At 35.6% G+C, this 22,222-nt stretch overlaps 1 protein-coding gene across 1 annotated transcript in view; it reads right to left on the reverse strand.

Annotated features, from left to right (window-relative positions):
- Nucleotides 1-3,959: 3,959 nt before the first annotated feature.
- The window catches only part of LOC125678983 (uncharacterized), a 54,944-nt gene continuing 36,681 nt past the window's right edge, over nt 3,960-22,222 (reverse strand). Inside the window, exons 27-44 of the mRNA XM_056156654.1 lie at nt 21,076-21,153; nt 19,555-19,706; nt 19,015-19,158; nt 18,743-18,898; nt 18,521-18,662; nt 18,223-18,342; nt 17,239-17,290; nt 16,478-16,624; nt 14,815-16,362; nt 14,300-14,458; nt 13,389-14,057; nt 12,694-13,262; nt 12,167-12,231; nt 9,208-9,380; nt 8,817-8,919; nt 8,685-8,710; nt 6,828-6,973; nt 3,960-4,463 (exon numbers count right to left, since the gene is read on the reverse strand). Of these exons, the coding sequence (XP_056012629.1) occupies nt 4,299-4,463; nt 6,828-6,973; nt 8,685-8,710; nt 8,817-8,919; nt 9,208-9,380; nt 12,167-12,231; nt 12,694-13,262; nt 13,389-14,057; nt 14,300-14,458; nt 14,815-16,362; nt 16,478-16,624; nt 17,239-17,290; nt 18,223-18,342; nt 18,521-18,662; nt 18,743-18,898; nt 19,015-19,158; nt 19,555-19,706; nt 21,076-21,153 (4,614 nt within the window). The 3' untranslated portion in view covers nt 3,960-4,298. The remainder of the gene's footprint in view (nt 4,464-6,827; nt 6,974-8,684; nt 8,711-8,816; nt 8,920-9,207; nt 9,381-12,166; nt 12,232-12,693; nt 13,263-13,388; nt 14,058-14,299; nt 14,459-14,814; nt 16,363-16,477; nt 16,625-17,238; nt 17,291-18,222; nt 18,343-18,520; nt 18,663-18,742; nt 18,899-19,014; nt 19,159-19,554; nt 19,707-21,075; nt 21,154-22,222) is intronic.

Genomic DNA, 22,222 nt, shown 5'->3' on the forward strand with positions numbered 1-22,222 from the left:
ACTTAAAATCTCGACAATGCAGCGGTGTCTACGTGTAATTAAAGTTTATCAATGGAGCAACTTTCTTATCTCTTGTTTTGTGTGATATACGAGTCACAACAATAATGGAAGCAGGGGGAACATTGGTATAATAATCGGCGAATTTAGTTACGCAGAGTAGTACTCATTTTCTACTTGTTTCTTCCTTCATTGTTAAGATTTAATTCAATTTATTGGATCTTATCACCATTATGCAATGGTATACAGAGATATAAAGACATCAAGCTGTTACAGATACATTTAGTAAATAATACATGCGTGTAAAAAAGTATTTATCAAGTTAGAAAAAAACAACGTGTTATTATTAATGTGAAGTATGGGCACTCTGGGTTGGGGAACACATTTTATTTATTTTCTTAATGAAAGTACAGAGTTTTCAGCAACAAAAAATAATAATTAATAAAATAAAATAAAATATTAAAAAAAAAAACCCGTATTTATTGTTAGACATGATTTGTTTAAAAGTAAAGATATTTTTAAATTTAATTTGTTCAAGTGATAAAAATTTCAATCTCTGTTCTTGTATTGCATCACAGTTGAGTACAAAATGAAATTCATCTTCAATCTCTTGTAAATTACAGTATGTACATATTCTATCCTCACTTGGTATGTTAATCCAACGCCCACTTTCAATCGGACGCCCACTTTCAATCGATAGATGGTGATTGCATGTTCGAAATGTACAAAATGTAATCGCATCATTTATTTGATGCATGATAAATTAAGATAATCTTCAAATTTCAGTTCTTCTTTATAAATTCGGTAGTTTAAAGCTATTGGTGAAATTTGAAGCGTAGAGTGCCAATTTTGTTTCAAATGATCAATTAATGTTAGTTTCACTTCAGCCTTTAACCACCTTGCATTACATGGGGTTTGATAAAACCAAATGTTATAAAGTCCACAAGAGTTAAATATATTTTTAATACTTTCAATACAATCGTTTTTCCTTTTTATTTCTTGATTTGTGATAAATCCTAATTTATAAAGCAGCAATCTTTGTTTCTTTTCCACTAATTAATTTTGACTAGTAGGATATCATGCGCGTTTTAATTTGGATTTATATGGGGGTAACGACCAAGTTCACCATATATCATGAACTCTGGCTTGGATTGTTTTAAATGTAGTAAAAGCTGGCAAAACTTGAGATGAAATCTTTCTTTAATTGCATTATTGGAAAATACCCAGACTTTACATCCGGATAACAACATAGGTTGTATAATCTTATTGAATAAATCAAGTTGGCACTGTACTGATAGCTTATGTAATCTTCCTCTTTACAAAACTTCATATAATGCTTTTGTTGCTTTTTAAACTATTCTCTGTTTTTCCATTTTAAATGAATCAGATTTACTTAATGTTTTAATCCCAAATAATTAACTATTTCAATTAATCTATCACCATATATAAACTGCAAATTTTCTTTTTGCTTCCCTTTATTAAATATGGATATTTTAGATTTATCAATATTTATCTTTAGATTCCATTTTTTACAGTATTTATAGAAGCTTTGTAATTGGTTTTTTAAATCTTTTTCAGATTCTGCTACCAGCACACTGTCATCTGCATATAAAATAGCAAATAATTTGAAAAACATATTCAACTTCTTTTCAAACATCTCAAATATAGATGGTAAACCTTCAAAATTAGAGGCATTAAGAAAATCCTGAAGATCATCAAGATACAAGGAAAACAAAAATGCTGACATATTTTCAAGATGGTCGCTTCGGAAATGAGAGGCCTACGTTCTCTTCTCGGTCCGGGCGCAAAGGGGAAAAAACATAAAACGTGGAACATTCCTTCGCCAGGCGACGGTCATTGGAAGACTGTTTCAGATATGACGTTAGGAATAGAGGTCCCACGTGACGTTAGGTGTTGGCAAGATAAAGAACCCTCACTGCTAAAACCACGAACGCCACGCTTACCGGTAAGTAAAAAAAGTCGCATTTCACCTCAAGCTGATGACGTTTTGTATGAGTGAAATATTCTCGAAGAGACGCACAACAAACAATACTATTTATGCTCTCCGTTTTTATAATTATACAAAATGCTGTTTGAAGAAACAGGATGTTTTTCAGTCCCGCAGCTTTAGAACCAAATGCATATTGTTGGTTGAAAATTGTTATTTATTAATGAAAATTGTAGAAGTTGAAAACTTATTTATATCCCTTAATAGTAGGGAGATCCCGAGTATCAAAAATACAACAACTCTGATAACCTAAACAAGAATGACATTGGGATCTCCCTAATATCTTGCCGAATACAAATATCAGAAATACATGTAATCAAACGAGATCATGTCGTGGAAATCTAAAATAACCAACAGATTGATAAAGTCTATTTAAAGTGACAATGGAGGTTTTCATCATAAAAATGATAAAAATTCCATATAAGAAGCAATTAAGCACACTAATCATTACATTTTATAGCATTTAAGAAAGTTCGCATCCAAAACAAAATATAAAACTTTATTTATCTCCCTTTTCCCCATGCTCATTAATTCCGATAAAGACTATATGAAATAACATGTTTCATCTGCCATATAAATTCGACTAAATAAAATTTTCTTTTCTTTGGATTCGTTCTCCATTGTTTTCATAATTCTTGCAAGATCTTTTTCTAGCATATATTTTTGAAGTCGTCAAATATTCAAAATGATAGTTTTGATTATAAAGAATAGGATAACGATATGAAAAAATATCAAATTCAACTTTGTCACCGTTGTATTTCATTACCACGCACCTGTCACACAAATGCCTACATATCCAACTGCGTTGAATATGATGCAATAAATTTTTGTTTAATTAAGGTCAGATCTAGAATATGATATCCTATGATATTAATTGCTCCGATGTACACAACAATTATAATCAAACACGTAGCAACATGGGGCCTGTCCCTTTTATCATTGCATGCAAAGTTTGTTATTATCTTTAGATAGGCTGTTACGCCTTTAAAAATAGTAAACAGTAAAAATGTAAACTCTAACCGATGGATTGAATTGAAGAACGAACCCTCAACCCCTTTCTCCACGATTTAGGATTTTGAGGTTTGAATTTGTTGTATTGTGATTATTGTTAAATCACCTGACTCTTCTTCGACTCCCAACGATGCACCCTGCCTGATTATATCTAATGCTTTTGTCGTGCGTATATTTCCAGGTGTCTGTTGTTTGTTTTGTTTTTTGTTTTTGACAGATTAATTCTGAGGTTATCTGTATTATAACTTGGACAGAAATAAACATCTGATATGGCTATAACCTTCCCCTCCGCAGCACTACAATTTGATGGAATGCACTTGTTAGAAAGTCAAAGATTTTTTTATATAATTATCATAGGTATAACACAACCTGTTAAAACTCTGCATAATAAAGAATTTGGTCATGTAAACTGTACTATACACGGTTTATGTGAAGCTGAGGACCGCAAATGGTAAGCAAGCCCCCAAGTTCCGGTATAAGGGGAGTAACTCCAAAAATGTAGACCATTAGTCTAAAACGCATCAGACTGGATTCAACCTTATGACATGATGTATTTATAAATAAGGTAATAACGACCATAGAATTTGCGAAATGATGATTTTAAAGGTGACTGTAGAAACTCCTGTAGCATCAACTTATATGACATTAGCCTGTCTCGGTTCAGAAATTGATCAAACGAAGACCATGCTCTTACATAACAGGAAGCCCGGTCCTTGTTTGGTATCCTGTACGAAACAAGGGTGAGTGACCACTACAACGAAAGTCACTGACCACAAAGGGACGGAAAACATTGCAAATATATACGATATACACACTATCCTTAATGAACGATTTAAGGAACTGTTAATAGCATTTGAAGAAAGACCATGGTGATAAGAGTTTAAACAAGATTTTGAATTGGAAAACGAAAAAAAGAAGGAAATTAGTAAATACAGACAGTGGCCTCATATTTCAATTTAATAGAAACAAAAACATATGTACATGTTAGAAATACATAATTAATCAAACATACAAGTATATGCTATTGCACAACAAAAACATATAAACAACTTCAATAAACACATTTGGCACATATTGTTTTTTTTAAGATTTCGAGTTAATTACATAGTTGACATTGAATCGATACTAATAACGAACATGTGGAATGGATTGACAGTGTAAAGAATCCAGGATGAATATTGAATAACCAGAATGTACAATGAATTGCAATTCAATAGCATTCAAAGACCGAAAATTGAATGAAAGGCATGTACATGTGTTCGTATTTTGGCCTGGGAATGAACTATCTGACGGTATTCATTGGTTGCTGATGCCACGTGTCGTTTGGTACCATTTCGCTGTATCCTGGATACCATCTCTTTCCGTTAAGTGAACTACTCATTCCATTAGATACGATGCTTGCCTGATTGCCATTCTCGTATTTAAGACCTTTATAACCAACGTCATCCTAACGTGAAACGAAATAACGTTTGTAAAACATATACGCTCCTCATGGGGCAAAATTGAAAAGGGTTATACACATGCATGCATTTAATTGATAGTAGAACCAAAGATATTGAGCAGACAATACCTTCCTATGTCCAGAGTGGACTGACCATGTGATCTAAAATCAATAGGGTTCATTTACTCCTCATGATGTACCAGTGTACATCTGTACCAACTTTGGTGTCAATCAAGCAGATAAATAAATTCTTTTAATATATAGGAGACATTATATTACTATGTCCAGTTCGACCCTTGACCTTTAACTATGTGAACCCAAATTTTATAAAGGTCATCTAATCCTTATGATGTTTCAGTGTACCATGTTTGATGTTTGTCAAGCAAAGGGTTCTTACGATATTTAGCGGACAGCGGATATAGATAAAACGACATTGACATATGAAAATATCGAGTTGAAGGTCACAGCAAGAGATTCGTCTTCTTGTGTATACACTCTTGAATAGATTCTCCTTCACAAAAATACAAAAACAGGTCAGCTAATAAAAGAACACTATTCCTGATCATATGATCTATACAGAGTACTAAAAATCACTTCGGCCTATATATCCATATATCTCTTTTTAAAAGCAAGCTCCCCTGTAAAAAGACCAGTCACGGTAGCTCAGTGGTAGAGCATTCGCTTCGTAACCGGGAGATCGTGAGTTCCAGTCCCGATCATGCCATGACCGCATCTAAACCTAGACGTAAAAATAGATAATTATTCCTCCTTTGCCAATTGCTCTGCATTTAAAAGTGAGAATATTATGTCTTTCGGGTATGACCCAAACAATGGAGCTCCCGTATCGCAAAAGGCCTTATAACGTTAATGAACCCTTACTACTACAGCCGTGAGTGTTAAGCATATGTCTTAATTTGTGGTATTTCGTCTACATCTGGTGACGTCTAAATATGAGTGGAAAATGCTTGACGTCCCGTAAAACAAACAACCAACCATCCATTGGATAAATGATCGACACACCACACATCAATGTAGAATGATCGACACACCACACATCAATGTCGAATGATCGACACACCACACATCAATGTCGAATGATCGACACACCACACATCAGTATAGAATGATCAACACACCACACATCAATGTAAAATGATCGACACACCACACATCAATGTAAAATGATCGACACACCACACATCAATGTAAAATGATCGACACACCACACATCAATGTAGAATGATCAACACACCACACATCAATGTAAAATGATCGACACACCACACATCAATGTAGAATGATCGACACACCACACATCAGTATAGAATGATCAACACAGCACACATCAATGTAAAATGATCGACAAACCACACATCAATGTAAAACGATCGACACACCACACATCAATGTAGAATGATCGACACACCACACATCAATGTAGAATGATCAACACACCACACATCAATGTAAAATGATCGACACACCACACATCAATGTAGAATGATCGACACACCACACATCAGTATAGAATGATCAACACACCACACATCAATGTAAAATGATCGACAAACCACACATCAATGTAAAACGATCGACACACCACACATCAATGTAGAATGATCGACACACCACACAGCAATGTCGAATGATCGACACACCACACATCAGTATAGAATGATCAACACACCACACATCAATGTAAAACGATCGACACACCACATATCAATGTAAAATGATCGACACACCACACATCAATGTAGAATGATCTACACCACACATCAATGTAAAATGATCAACACACCACACATCAATGTAAAACGTTCGACACACCATACATCAATGTAAAACGATCAACACACCACACATCAATGTAAAATGATCGACACACCACACATCAATGTAAAACGATCAACATACCACACATCAATGTAAAATGATCAACACACCACACATTAATGTAAAATGATCAACACACCACACATCAATGTAAAATGATCAACACACCACACATTAATGTAAAATGATCAACACACCACACATCAATGTAAAATGATCAACACACCACACATTAATGTAAAACGATCGACACACCACACATCAATGTAAAACGATCGACACACCACACATCAATGTAAAATGATCAACACACCACACATCAATGTAAAATGATCAACACACCACACATTAATGTAAAATGATCGACACACCACACATCAACACACCACACATCAATGTAAAATGATCAACACACCACACATTAATGTAAAATGATCAACACACCACACATTAATGTAAAATGATCGACACACCACACATCAATTGCGAATGATCGACACACCACACATCAATGTAGAATTTATTTGTAAATACCGGTATCATAGCTGGGTTTTCCACTCCATAATGATGCTTTCCCTTGTCTTTACGCTGTTGTTTACAACATATACATAACACCAATACCACAGCTGTCACAACAATAAGAGAAAAGGTACCGACCACTGCACCAATGATGATTAACACTGAAAAGAAAAAATAAACATGATTGTATTTTATCCCACATGAAGAGAAAACAGTTTCCTTACGGTCCTTCGGATGACACTGCAAAAACCGAGGTTCCGTACCACAGCAAAAACTGAGGTTCAGTACCACAGCAAAAACCGAGGTTCCGTACCACAGCAAAAACTGAGTTTCCGTACCACAGCAGGTGAAAGGTGAATATACCAAACACTGATCAATCTCATAACTCCTATAACTAAGCAATACAAAATACAGAATTGGGCAAACACGGACCCCTGGATAGATTTTATTGGCAAACTAGAACTTTATAACGACCATAGAATTTGTGAAATGCTTACTTTAAACGAGACTGTTGAATCCCCTGCACCATCAACTTGTTTGTCAGTAGCCTTGTTTTGCTTATGATCAGTTTTTAAATCGAGTTGATATTATAAGGGTTTCTACAGTCTCATTTAACGTCAACATTTCGCAAACTCCATCGTAGTTATAACGATCTAATTTGCTAATACAGCCTGTCATTGGGTCAAATGCTGTCTGACGTGTTTCATACCAATTGTTATACCGCTTGTTACACTCTGATTTTGATTACGAATTATTTGTTTACTTGATCAAGATATAGAGCTCACGGCGGATGTGACTGGTGGATGCTCACTCCTCGGCACCTGGTGCCCATTTTACAAAACAACTTACGCCAAAGTCGCAAGGTTTTAATTACATTACAGTTTTTAGTTCAAATGAATTAATTCTAACTTTTCATGAGTCTTAATTTTCAACATTATTTTGTTTTAACTAATTTGTGTTGGGGTGAATGATCTTACAATAAACTGAAAAATTCCAGTATGTTATGTTGGTCATAAGGCTTATGTTCTTTTGTAAAACGTGGCCCAGATCCCACCTCTGATGTGTCCTGGGGTCCTTGTTAGCCCGACTCTTACTTTGTATTCCTTGTAGGAGTCATGAGAGTGATCACTGTTTGTGATCCCCACCTTTTCCGATAGATCTAGATCTTTTTTTTATATCTTGAATTGATAATTTAATGAATATGGACCGATATGGTTGTAGCGTTAGATTAATTGCCAAATGTCTTTTTAATGTTTTGGCCATGATCTAAATAAAAGATGAAGATAACAAACAGTAATCAATCTCATAACTCCTATAATCAATACAAAATAGAGAGTTGGGAAAACACGGACCCCTGGATATACCAGAGATAGGATCAGGTGCCTAGTAGGAGTAAGCACCCCCTGTCGACCGGTCACACCCACCGTGAGCCCTATATCTTGATCAGGTAAACGTAGTTATCCGTAGTCAAAATCAGTGTACCAAGAACGGCCCAACAATCGGTTTATAATATGAAGGGTATCTTTACTAAATGTTTGCAAAATTGTAAAAACGCTCAAACTTGATACATTCACCATCTTCATAGAATAAATTGGAAACTAACACCTTTATTACGCAATTCCTCATAAACGTTGACTTTCATATCTTAATTGTCTCATTGTACCGAAAAGGTTTAGAGAAGAAAATTTTATGTATGCTTTTACGTTGGACATATTAATAAATCCTGCAAAATGGAGTAATGTTCCTTTCGAAATATATTATGGTTAGAAAACACTTTTTGCCTAGAGTAGTCTCCTCCATATCAAAAGAGATGTGAAATATTACATTTTGTAATTTCCGAAAATAAGATTCTACGGAAAATAAGATTCTTACTTTGCTCATCGTAGTTTAACATCGCTCTGAAAAAGAGGAAATATTTGATAACCATATACCAATATACATTGCAAGACATTGTCACATGCATTCATAGAAAGTGTTCCAAAGGTGTGAAGAAATGGGACGTACCGGCAGTAGGGACCTGCTGTCCCTTCAACACACTCATATCCAGACTCACAAGTCCCTGAGGATTCCAGAAGTTGACATCCAGTAGTGCTGTTGGTAATGTTTACTGAAGAGATGAATCGAAAATGTCATCGCGTGAGAGGTTGATTTTGTGAATGTTCTGTTTTTACAACATGAAATAAATAAATGCTTTTCAAAATGTTACATTCTCGTGATTTCAATGTGATATGTAATAGTTGTGATTGTCGCATTTTGTTCTGCTAGAGTTATATTTCTTTATCACGTGAATAATTCACATTGAATGGGAAAAATGGAGGATTACAAACAGTAACAATGTCAAAATATTAACGGTATAAATTAGTTTATAGTTACTCATTAGCAACAAGATACATACCATTATTTCCAGATGAGTCAACAAAAGCAGCAGATGACACTGGTGCTTCCTGTCCGTTATACGTCACGTTTTCTTTACCGGAAACCAGATCCTGGGCAACTGATATTACCTCTGATGTCGCTGTAGCCTCGGTATCAGTGAAAACGTCATAGTCAACGATAAGACTTCCACGCCTAAAAAGTAATTTCAAAGATATCATAATGGTATAAATTGCTTTTATTTCAGACGTTTCAGTTTAAACGTTTCCCTAGAACAAGTAAACAATAAGCAATTATTCTATTATGGATCAGGTCAATAAAAAACACATGTGGCATACTTTGATAATGATAAGAATTAGCTTCATAACATTACATTAAACAGCATTTTTGTTTCTCAAAAATGACAATATAAAATCGATATTTTAGTATCATGTACAGTTTAGTTCAGCTTGTGTTATCCAATTCTACACTGAACTGCTGAATTGTGCTTGCTATATGTCAAACATTCTTTTAAATTATCGCAATCATACAACAAGTGTTTGATATACTAGTAAAGGTATGTGCATGGTATGCATTAAGCATTAGGAAATGCATTACAGATAAATGAATACGTTAAGAAAACGAACAGTGACCGATCTCATAATCCTACAAAGAATGAAAAATTCAGAGTAGTACAAACATGGACCCTTGGAAGACCCAGAGATGGGACCAGGTGCCCAGGAGATGTAGGCAAGTATCCCCACCCACCCCTAGTTTATAATCGACTTTGGACAAAGAGGTATGACCAGGTGCCTAGGAGAAGGGATTTTCCTAGGAGTAAGCATCACACCCACACGCACTGTCGACTGGTCACTCCCGTTGTAAGTCCTATAATTTGGTCAGTTAAATGAGGAAATTATGATTATGATATCAATCATGATTATGAATGAAAAATTGTATATTGATAAAAACGCTTTTGACATAGTGTATCAATATATGTACCTATTTTGAAATAGGAGCTCAATTTTAATGTTGATTATTTTATTTCATTTCTAACAATGTGTGTGATATAACAATAATAATTAATTCGTTTGATTATGATATTATATTCATTAATTTTATATTGATTTGTATAGTATGCATATTTTCAATACTGTTCCGGTATCAGAAAGCGTTACTGCTACAGTATAACACAATACAGTTATTTTGTTTCCACTTTGTAATATATATGTAGTCAAATGAATTCCCAATGATACAAATACAATCATTATTGATTAACAGGAACATTTATCATGATGTGGTTATGCATGATAAGTGTGCATATAATAAACTTATTACACTCATCAATTTCCGTTTATTGTATAGTATACACACTAGCGAACCTTTCTTGTAATACTAAATCAATGTCGCAATGATATCGGAAGTAAATGCAATTGGCCTATGATTTATTATAGAATATATCCTTTTTTCAATCATTGCTTCCATATTGAACATGGAAACATAATCTATAAACAAAACTCAGTGAATTTGCGTCAGTAATTGCAAGTAAATGTAGATAATCACTTCTAGTAAATCCAGTGGAACTTCAACAAAAATAGTGTATACTATACCTATAGCATGTTGTTTTAGTGAAATAATTGCTACAATTATATATGCTACTGACAATATAGGCTGTCATGGGTAGTGATTATGTCACTGTTGTATACCTGCAAAGCTATATTAACCAAAATAAACGCTTTTTACTGAACCGTTTTGCAGATGGTGATAATTTAACAAATGATGCTGAGAACAAGTTTTTACCTAAAAATGTTACATCCTATAGCAATTCGCCAAGGTACTGCATCCAGTTGATATTGTCAGTTTTTAAATCGAGGTAAGCTACTGACAAACAAGTTGATGGTTCAGGGATTTCAATAGTCTAGATTGAAGTCAGCATTTCGCAAATTCTATGGTCGTTATAACGATCTAGTTCGTCAATACAACCTCGCATTGGGTCAAATGCTGTCTGACGTGTTTCATACCGATTGTTAAGCCGTTCTTGGCACACTGATTTTGACTGCGGATAACTCCGTTTACCTGATCAGGATATGGGGCTCACGCCAGGTGTGACCGGTCAACAGGGGATGCTTACTCCTCCTAGGCACCTGATCCCACCTCTGGTGTGTCCAGGGGTCCGTGTTTGCCCAACTATCTATTTTGTTTGCTTGTAGGAGTTATGAGATTGATCACTGTTCGTTATCTTCACCTTGCATGCTAGAATAATCATATCAACTGGATGCAGTACCTTGGCGAATTGCTATAGGATGTAACATTTTTAGGTAAAAACTTGTTCTCAGCATCATTTGCTAAATTATCACCATCTGCAAAACGGTTCAGTAAAAAGCGTTTATTTTGGTTAATATAGCTTTGCAGGTATACAACAGTGACATAATCACTACCCATGACAGCCATATTTTCGTCTTTTCAATAGACTGTCTATGATTTTGTCGTCTAATCTGTATCCTGTCTAAAACTGTCTTTAAACTGAATGTGTATTGGACGTTTACAAGTTCAAAGCTCACGTTTTGATTAATATAGCCGTGCATTTTGACAAAAATAACAGTGATGTACGTACAATAATAGCAAATTCATTGTTCTGACATATCATTTGATACATATATTCATAAGAAAATTCGAACTCTCATGCTTATTATAGATTATCAATCTTCAAGTTGTTTGTTTTGTTTGGGTTTTTTGTTCAAAGAACATTATATATTGATGGATATATGTATCAAATGATATGTCAGAACAATCAACTTGCTATTATTGTACGTACATGTATATTCTTTTATATTGTTGCTGTTGTGTGATCATAAAATATTGTCAACTTAAAAAAAAAACCAACAAAAAAAACCCCAGTGATGTAATAAGCATTCATGACAATCATAACATATTCTCACTGACTATCTATAACTGTAGTGAATATGTCTTGCAATAATTACAATATAGTCCGCAGCACTCACCTCACTCTCTTCACTTTACAGCCCCGGAATCGACTTCCAAGTCTTCTTTGATAAAGTACCGTCAACTTACAATGTAAATATGCATAAAGTCAGTATAATAAAAACTGTTAGTATACTGAGTAATTAAATTTTAAGTGATTAGTGTATAAAGTAATAAGAATATTACATTATTGATATACCGAGTACTTAATGTGATGAGTAATTACAGTATCAAACAATTAGTTTAATGGGATATCGTGTATCGAGTACTTAATGTACTACGTATTCATTATAATAAACAATTAGTGTACTGCGTAGTTACTGTACTGAGTAATTCGTGTACAGAGTATCAGTGTACTGAGTAATTAGTGTACTGAGTAATTAGTGTACAGAGTAATTAGTGTACAGATTAATTAGAATATTCTGAAAGAGTAGTGTAATGAATAATTCACTTACTGAGTGGGACCATAAAGTAGTTATATACAAAGATTAATTCACCTAAAGCTAAACTTTCACAAGTAATATTAAACTACATAAAATAAACTTACTGCAGATTCCGCCCTTGTAATGACAAGTAAATACTGGGTACTGATGGTGAAATCCTCGGTCACTACAATCACCAGCCGTATCACAAATATAAATGTTCTCTGGATGTTTCTTGCTACGGTGGTAGTTTGTGTGGTAGTAGTAGTGGTGGTGGTTGGTTGTGGGGTAGCTACAGTAGTGGTGGTGGTTGGTTGTGTGGTAGAACTCGTTGTAGGATTTGAAGTGGTCGATTGTGTGGTAGTTACAGTAGTGGTTGTGGTTAGTTGTGTTGTAGTTACAGTTGTGGTTGGTTGTGTTGTAGAACTCTTGGTAGGATTTGAAGTGGTGGTAGATGTTGGCATAGTGTATGTTGTAGTTGGTGGTGTTTGTGTGATTATGCTGTCTGAAGTAGTAACCGTTGTGTCTACAGGATTCGATGTACTTGCCGGTACTACATCCTCTGTAGATGCTATCAAAACTTCAGATGTGGTTGGTTCTAATGACTCCGTTGTTGTTGGACTGAACTGAAAAGTTGTTGTAGTTGAATCTGACAGGTCTGTTGTTGATTCGTCAGTGGTTGTTGCAGATGTTTCTGTGGAAGTTAGACTAAACTTTAAAATTGTATTGCTACTTATTGATTCTGGTGAATCTGTGCTCGAAAATAGTTCTGTTGAAAGGGCACTAATTTGCAATTCTGCTTTTGTGACAGTTAGCTTACCTGTAGTAGAAATAATTGAATTTGAAGTCGGTGTTGTTGAATATCTTTCCTCTGTTGTTAAAATCTCTATAGATGTTGTTGATGACAAGAATGTTGTCGGAGGAGTCTTTGTTAATGAATCTGTTGTAGATTCTAGAGTATCAGTCGACACTGCTGCTTCCGATGTAGTGCTTAGTGCATTGATGGATGGGGCTGTCTTGCTACTTTGTTCAGTTGTAGACGTTGCAGTAGTTGTTAAAGGTAAACTTGTAATGGTTGTCAGTATGTTGGCAGTGCTTATTCCAGAAGTTATACTTGTTGATTTGTCAATCGTGATTGTTTGTGATGTGGTCGTGCTTATTGGTATTGTGGTTGCAGCTATCAGTGTTGTGGTTGGTGTTGGCGGGGTTGTAGTTATCGGTGTTGTGGTTGCAGGTATCAGTGTTGTGGTTGGTGTTGGCATTGGCGTGGTTGTTGTTGGTGGCGTGGTTGTTAGTGTAGTTGTGGTAGGTTCGGTATTAGTAGTGCTTGTGGCTACAGTTGGAGTAGCAGCTTGCAGAGTCGTTGTTGTATATAAATTTGATGTCTCAGTCGTTGGACCAGTATAACACACATCACAACAATAAGTATCTCCATGTTGAGGACAGTAAATACTGATGCATCCCGCAATCCTATCACCATACTCACATCCTGTGGAATGAAAGTAACGTGTTATAGTTATATATATATATATATACAATGGGGCGGTCCTTCGGATGAGTCCGCAGCAAAACCCGAGGTCTCGTGAAACCCGAGATCTCGTGTCACGGCAAGCGTGGTACGATAAAGATCCCTCCCTGTTCAAAGACTGTGAGCAACGAGCAAATCATCATATTTTTAAATGGAATCTTAAACTTCTCTTCATCATTCATTTATTTATAAGTCATGTCTACCTTGCCTTCCGGTGTAGAAGTTGCCGCATGTTCTACAACAGTCCTTAGCAACAGATGCAGTGTAACATAGGTATGGTTGATCAGTGATGTCAGCACATGTTTTATCTGCTCCATCATAACTAATTACAACTCCGCTCTTGTCACCATGTAAACAGAATTCTGAAGAAAACACAAGTTTATGCATAGATTAGTTTGTGCGCTTTCAATTTTGGAAGTGGTGTTTGATTTGTATCTGTATTGATTGAGAAGTTTCATGCAATATAAGTTCCAGGTACAAATATTGCTTTATATGCTTGATGAAGAACTTTATTCCAAAAAGAAATTTCAACTTCGTGCGATGTAAACGCTATCCTTTGTGGGTAATAAAATAAGTCTATCAACCAGGTCAATACTTGTTTTATCATATTAATGTCATTGTGTTTTCAGATTCATTTACAAACTAGATTAGGGTTTTTACACTACGAATAAGAATGACTCCGAAATTGCAATATACACATATTAGAAAGCCAAATAACCTGGTGTCGATGTGGTTGTAGTTGTTGGTATTAACGTCGTGGTTATTGGTGTTGTGGTTGTTGATGGTGTTGTGATTGTAGGTATTGGTGTTGTGCTTGGTGGTCTTGTGGTTCTAGATATTTGTCTTGTGGTTGTAGTTGTTGTTGGTGTTATGGTTGTTGATGGTGTTGTGCTTGGTTGTCTTGTGGCTGTGGTTATTGATGTTGTGGTTGTAGTTGTTGAGTGTGTTGTGGTTGTTAGTGGTAGTGTTGTAGTTGATGGTGGTACTGTTGAGTTCATGGGTATTGGTGTTGTGGTTGTGGCTTTTGGTGATGTAATTATGGTTATTGGTGTTGTAGTGTTTGGTGGTGTCGTTGTAGTCATTTCTGTTGTTGTAATAGTAGATGTTGTTGGTTGTGGTGTTGTTGTGGTTGTAGTTAGTGGTGTTGTTGTGCTTGTTTGTGTTGTGGTAGTGGTTGTTGGTGGCGTGGTTGTAGTAGTGGATGTTGTTGTTGGTGTTGCTGTGGTTGTAGTTGGTGGTAGTGTTGTAGTTATTGGTGTTGAGGTTGTGTTTATTGGTGTTTTGGTTGATGGTGTGGTTGTAATTATTTGTGGTGCTGATGTCTTTGTTTGTGTTGTGGTAGTGGTTGTTGGTGGTGTGGTTGTAGTAGTGGATGTTGTTGGTGTTGATGTGGTTGTAGTTGGTGGTAGTGTTGTAGTTATTGGTGTTGAGGTTGTAGTTATTGGTGTTCTAGTTGGTGGTGTGGTTGTAGTTGTTTGTGGTGCTGATGTCTTTGTTTGTGTTGTGGTAGTGGTTGTTGGTGGTGTGGTTGTAGTAGTGGATGTTGTTGGTGTTGATGTGGCTGTAGTTGGTGGTAGTGTTGTAGTTATTGGTGTTGATATTGTAGTTATTGGTGTTCTAGTTGGTGGTGTGGTTGTAGTTATTTGTGGTGTTGGTGTCTTTGTTTGTGTTGTGGTTGTGGTTATTGGTAGTGTAATTGTTTTAGTGGATGTTGTTGGTGTAGTGGTTGTAGTTGGTGGTAGTGTTGTGGTTATTGGCGGTGTGGTTGGTGGTGTGGTTGTTGTTAGTGGTGTTGTAGTGGTGGTTATTGGTGATATGGTTGTAGTTATTGGTGTTGTGGTTATTGGTGTTGAGGTTGTGCTTATTGGTGGTGTGGTTGGTGGTGTGGTTGTTGTTAGTGGTGTTGATATTGCTGTTGTTGTTATGGTTGTAGTTATTGGTGTTGTGGTTGTAGTTATTGTTGGTGTGGTTGTAGTAGTGGATGTTGGTGGTGGTGGTGTTGCTGTGGTTTTAGTTAGTGGTGTAGATGTGGTTGTTCGTGTAGTTATGGTAGGTTCGGTGGTAGTTGTGCTTCGCTCCGTGGTAGTTGTGCTTCTTGTTGTAGTAATAACTTGCAGAGCCTTTGTTGTACATAAATTTGGTGTCTCTGTCGTTGTATTTGTAATTATACTTGAACCAGTATAACACGTTCCACAACAATAGAAATCCCCATATTGAGGACAGTAAGCACTGGTACAGACTGAAGTCCTATCACCATACTCACAGCCTATAGAATGAAAGTAACATATTACATATAAAGGCTAATCATTCTACATAATTATTATTTTCCTTGCAATCTTAAACTTCTCTTCATCATTCATTTATTTATACGTCATACCTACCTTGCCGTCCGGTGTAGAAGTTGCCGCATGTTTTACAACAGTCCTTGGCGACAGATGCAGTGTAGCATATGTATGGTTCATTAGCGATGTCAGCGCATGTTTTATCTGCAAATACCACTCCACTCTTCTCACCATATAAACAAGATTCTGAAGAAAATACAAGTTTGGTTATGAAATTAGTTTATTGAATATAGTGTTTCAGTTTTATCTTTAATGATTGAGAAGTCCCATGCATAGAAGCTCCAGTTATAGCAATATTGTTTTGTGTACTTTACGTAGAACTTGGCGATGATAAATGTGGTGATGTCAAGAATAAATCTTCACCGCATGCGAGGTAAATAATATTCCTTTAAACGATAATAAAATAACTGTATTGACTTCATATATGTCAACAATTCTTTGATCATGTTATTGTGTTCTTTTGATTTCTGGTTGATTGCAAAACTAGGGGTCCGTGTTTGCCCAACTATCTATTTTGTATTGCTTATAGGAGTTATGAGATTGGTCACTGTTCGTTATCTTCGCCTTTCATTAGGGTTTTCATGGAATAATACGAATAACAATGACAAATACGATCACGAAATATGCGATGTCAGCATATCGGAAAACCATTTGACTCGGTCATTTAGGTCAATAGATATCAAAATGTAAACCAAACATATTGCAGATTACAAAAATATATCAAATTCATTCTGATATTATTAATTATCAATTAACTTCATTTAAGCAAATAAATGATAAGACATGGTGTGCATGCTTACCGTCCCCTGCCGGAGCACAGTTGTCGTACGTGCACACGCCTGCTATACACCACTAAATACAAAAGGTACCAATATATTAGAAGACATTCGTGGCACATATGTACATCAAGTGAAGAATATGTAATCAATGACATAGTATTGATCGCGTTCATTCATGAATTGGAGACATTCATATCTGTATATATAACCAGAAGAATGCGAACAATAGCTTTAGAAACTTAAAATAATCAACAAAATGTCCCCACTTTTTTTTTTTTACAAGATCTAGTTGTTATAAAAAAACATTCATACAATTTTAGATATACAAATACAGCGGAAGTACCAACACCTGGAACAACCAGGTACGGGATTAAATCTTTTAGATATGAGGCAGCAAAGCTCTGGAACTCTTTGCCAAACGAAGCAAGAAATATTACATCATATAATCTATTCTCAAATTATATTGAAAGTTGGTTGGGGAATTGAATTGTAAATGCAGCTCATGCAGATTCCAGCCTCTCCTGTCTAAATCTTAAAGTTTTGATCTAACTTCTAACTATGCTTCTAAGCTTACATGTACAAATTTAACTGTATTATTTTTACTCCGCTCTGTCTCTTAGGTATGCATATTTATTTAGTCTATGTATATATCCATATTTTTATGTTTGTGTTGCAAACTGTTTTCAGTGCTGCATACGCATCTCAATGTAGCTAGTCCCTGTGTATATATATATATATATGCATGACTTGTGATGTCTGTATATATGTATGCGTCCTGTTTTATTTCAAATTTCTGTTTTTGTGTCTATGCATGCAAGTATATATCATTAGTGCTTTGTGTTTTTTAATGCTATATAGTCGGTTAAAGAGCTCTTAGCTCATGTTTATTTGTTTACCTGTATATAGTTCCGACTTTAAATAAAAATTACTTACTTACTTACTGTATAATAAGATATTGGTTGTAATAAGTCATTCACTCGATTAAGGCCTCATGTTTCCGTGTACCTTTCTGTTGCCACATTGCAGGCCGTCTCCTCCCAATGCCGACTGACACTGCCCACTTCCGTCTGTTTTGTGACACCAGAGGGTGCTGCAGACACTCGTGAAATTGTTGTTATAAGGAAACTGGATAAATATTCAATCCAGCATTAATCCAAGCATCATCAACAAATATCCGTTTTGAATTTCATGTAATAAAAAGAGAATGATAAATTGCAGTGTATCGCTGTAAATTATTACTATTAATCAAATGACTCATTGAAATCAAGAGTGCATTAAAGTATGATCGTGTTCCTAAAATTACCTGACAGAAAGATGATCCGGATCCGAGAATGTGCTTACACATTGCGTCTGCATCATACACCTGGCCAGGTAATCTTGTGTATTGGTTCAAAGCAGTCGGGTCAAAACTTGCACTTAATGTTGTCATACAATTTCCATTTCCACTACAGGGAAGATAATCGCGGTAATTAATCGAAAATCAGCTGGGATATTTTAAAAAATCGTCAATTTCTGCATAACTTACTTGTTGAGAGTGTTGATATAGTTTGTGAAATACGCAATCGAGCAAGAGGAAAATTTCCATGGATTTGTGTTCGCTACCAGAGATGATGATGCCGCCATTATGTATGCATCTGCGCCGTTACAAGCATTATTTGTCCCATCATGCTCTGCGCTCAAACTGAATTTGAAATAATTTGGCAATATTTTGTATCAGTAGTATATAGAACATTAGATATTTGCTGAACTGATCATAAGCAAAGACAAGGTTTGTTACTACCATTTGAAGTTTCGTACCTGTGACCTAATTCATGAGCAGCCACTGTCAGTAGGATAAAATTAAAGTGGTCCTCTACAATAGAGACGCTGTCTGCTGTACACACTGCTCCTACCCACGCCAGCCCAGTGTTACTACTCGACCCCTGACTGGTGAAGTCATACCTTAAAACAGGAAATGAATTTTAATAATGTTTATTTACTAGACATAGCATTTAACAATCATTTAAAGAGATTTTATCGTACTAGTCAAATACCTGGATGGATCGGTTGTTTGCCTATTTTTGGGATAAATGTTTCTTTATAGAAATGCTGGTCTTTTGTGATTTTTCCTTGGAAACCGACCATAATGTTAATTTCCTTTTATATTACGATTTGAATTTGATCTGGTTCATCTGAATTCTATTTTAAACTAAGAGGAATAAGCAAATACAGGTATTGTGTATTATACGATTTAATAGTAAGATCTTTATTTTTTCATATATCGCAAATTTCATCATTTTTTAGAAGAGAATACAATGTACACCAGGTTTTTTGTCATTTTGAATAAAAATTCGTTACCTTGAAAACATCATAGCATGATCATAGCTGGGGAGTCCTGCTGTATTTTTCACCCAGGAAGTGACGTCATTAAGAACTGTGGAGGCGTCCACCTTTGGTGTTGGGGTGGAGGAATCCTTGTTGTTTTCCGTGAAAGAGGATTTAGAGGCTGTCTGAAATACGAAATAATGCGGAGTATAAATCTATTTATCATGGTCCTCTTCAATTTTCATGTAATTACTGTATCTGTATTAAAAACGCATAAGGTGTTTATCGACGAGAGAAGCAGGGGAAATAACTTTTATCTCTGAGAATCCTTTAGTCAGGAAATTGTCTCTCTGAATAACTTATTTTTCTAAGATTGTAAAAGTTATATTCTTGAGATTTAGTATTTGCAATTTATCGAAAATCTTATCATTTACCAATCATAAAACCATGACTGAATCTTTATAAAGATAAAAGATGGTATTATTCAAAGTACCGGGTTTTGGTACAGTGTTTTCCTTCACAACTAGTTCACATTTTTAATTTAAAGAATTGTGAAGTTATTAGTCCAATGTCACAATATCAAAAATATATATATAAATTCTTGCTTCACGAACACAGAGAGACATTTCTCTTTCAAATTGCATATTTCTTTTGGTGATCGTTACAGTGGATTCGAATGTAACGGACGTGACTTAATTCAAATATCCAGACCTTCAATAATTCTTTATAATAGGTCAGTATTTCAATGTAAGCTAGAAAGGTCGGACAAATACGGAGCCCGTGGGGTGTGTGCATTAATACGTCTATAACGTTTACTTTTGTGGCTGAAATTTCAACCTTTACAACATTATAAGAAAATTCAGAAAATTCCTTTCATAGTAATAGAATATGAGAAACGTATAGGTTTATAGAAATCACTTAACTGTTATTCATGTTGCCACTGTCGTTTCTGAATTTCAAAACATGCACATATTTGTGTGTTGTTGTTTTTTTTAACCAACGTCCTACTTTTTATTTCTCAATGTAACATTCTGTACCATAGATACGTTTTGACCAGCTGAACAATTCACAAAGCGTGAGTTTAAGATATAGCGGGTGTGACCGGTCGACAGGGGATGCTTACTCCTCCTAAGCACCTGACCCCACCTCTGGTATATCTACTGGTCCGTGTTTGCCCAACTCTTTATTTTGTATTGCTTATAGGATTATGAGATCTTCGCCTTTCAAATACAAGAATGAACATATTTCTTCCGTGAGGATCCGGGTTAGAATAGGTCCTCAGTACCCCTTGCTTGTCGTAAGAGGCGACTAAATGGGGCGGTCCTTCGGATGAGACAGCAAACACCGAGGTCCCGTGTCACAATAGTTGTGGCACGATAAAGATCCCTTCTTGCTCAAAGACCGTAAGCGCCGAGCATAGACTCAAATTTTTGCAGCCCTTCACCAGCAAGGGTGACGTCTCCATATGAGTTAACAATTCTCGGGCGGGACGTTAAATAGTATACAATCAATCAATCAACAAAAACACGTGTCTGTGTTCGTACGTTCACTTACGTCTGCTATGTAGACACCTCCGTAGACAATAGACATTGTGTAGGCAGCGGTCTGAATGTTCTTGTATCGCACATCCATCTAAAACAAAAAAACCAAGACAATTAACGCATCGTCACATTCATCTTCGCTAGCCAAGGGTTTTCGGTCCACTCCGATCCCCATAAACATATGAGGAGCTGAGTGGACCGAAAACCCTTGGCTAGCGAAGATGCATCATATTATGTCCTACATGCATGTACTAAAAATAAAATTTGAAATCCAGATTGAACATAATATGAATTACTGACCATTATGTTCGGATAAATGTTTCTGCTAAAAAAATGTCTAAGGCAGTCAAAGAATTATGGAATTTACATGATGTTTGGAAAATGCTTGTGTATCTTCATGATGTGTGAAATATTTGTGCATTTGCTTGATGTATGTCGAAATTTGTCGAAATGCACATCTGGTGCATCAAAATTGGTACCATATAAATTTTACATGATGACCCCTGAGTCGAGGCTTCTGCTAGTGGACTGTTAGTCCCCGAGGGTCTCTACAGCCCAGTAGCTAAGTACTTTGTTACTAGCTTAAAATTACGGATGTATATTTAATTGCTGTGATAAAATTTAGAAATTAAGGATTATCTCCCTCATGCAAAGCTTTTATCCTTAGACGAATTTGACTCCACTTTTTGGCACTCTGTTTTCCCTAAAATAGCTCTAGCAAGTTTATCGTTATTTCGAATTTCAAATATTTCGGTTGAACATCACTGAAAAGACATTATTTGTCGAAATGCGCATCCGGTGCATCAAAATTGGTACCGTATAAGTTTTACATTTGCTTGATTTATATATACATAATGTATGTGAAATGATGGTGTATCTATATGATGTATGTGAAATGTTTGTGCTTTTGCTTGATGTCAGTAAAATGTTTGTGGACATGTATTTGATTGATGTCAGTGAAATGAATTTGTATTTACATGACGTCAGCGAAATGTCGGTATATTTATTCTATGTCATTGGAATGTTTACGCATAAACATGTTAGATGTGCACATTTATGTAACTACTAGGTACCAATGAAATTTTTCTTGCCTTTGCATATTTTATCGACAAACTATAAAAATCCACAGAGTACGTCATTATTCTATGTGAATGCCTTTT

The sequence above is a fragment of the Ostrea edulis genome, chromosome 2 (assembly GCF_947568905.1).
Source record: "Ostrea edulis chromosome 2, xbOstEdul1.1, whole genome shotgun sequence".
Lineage (NCBI taxonomy): Eukaryota > Metazoa > Mollusca > Bivalvia > Ostreida > Ostreidae > Ostrea > Ostrea edulis.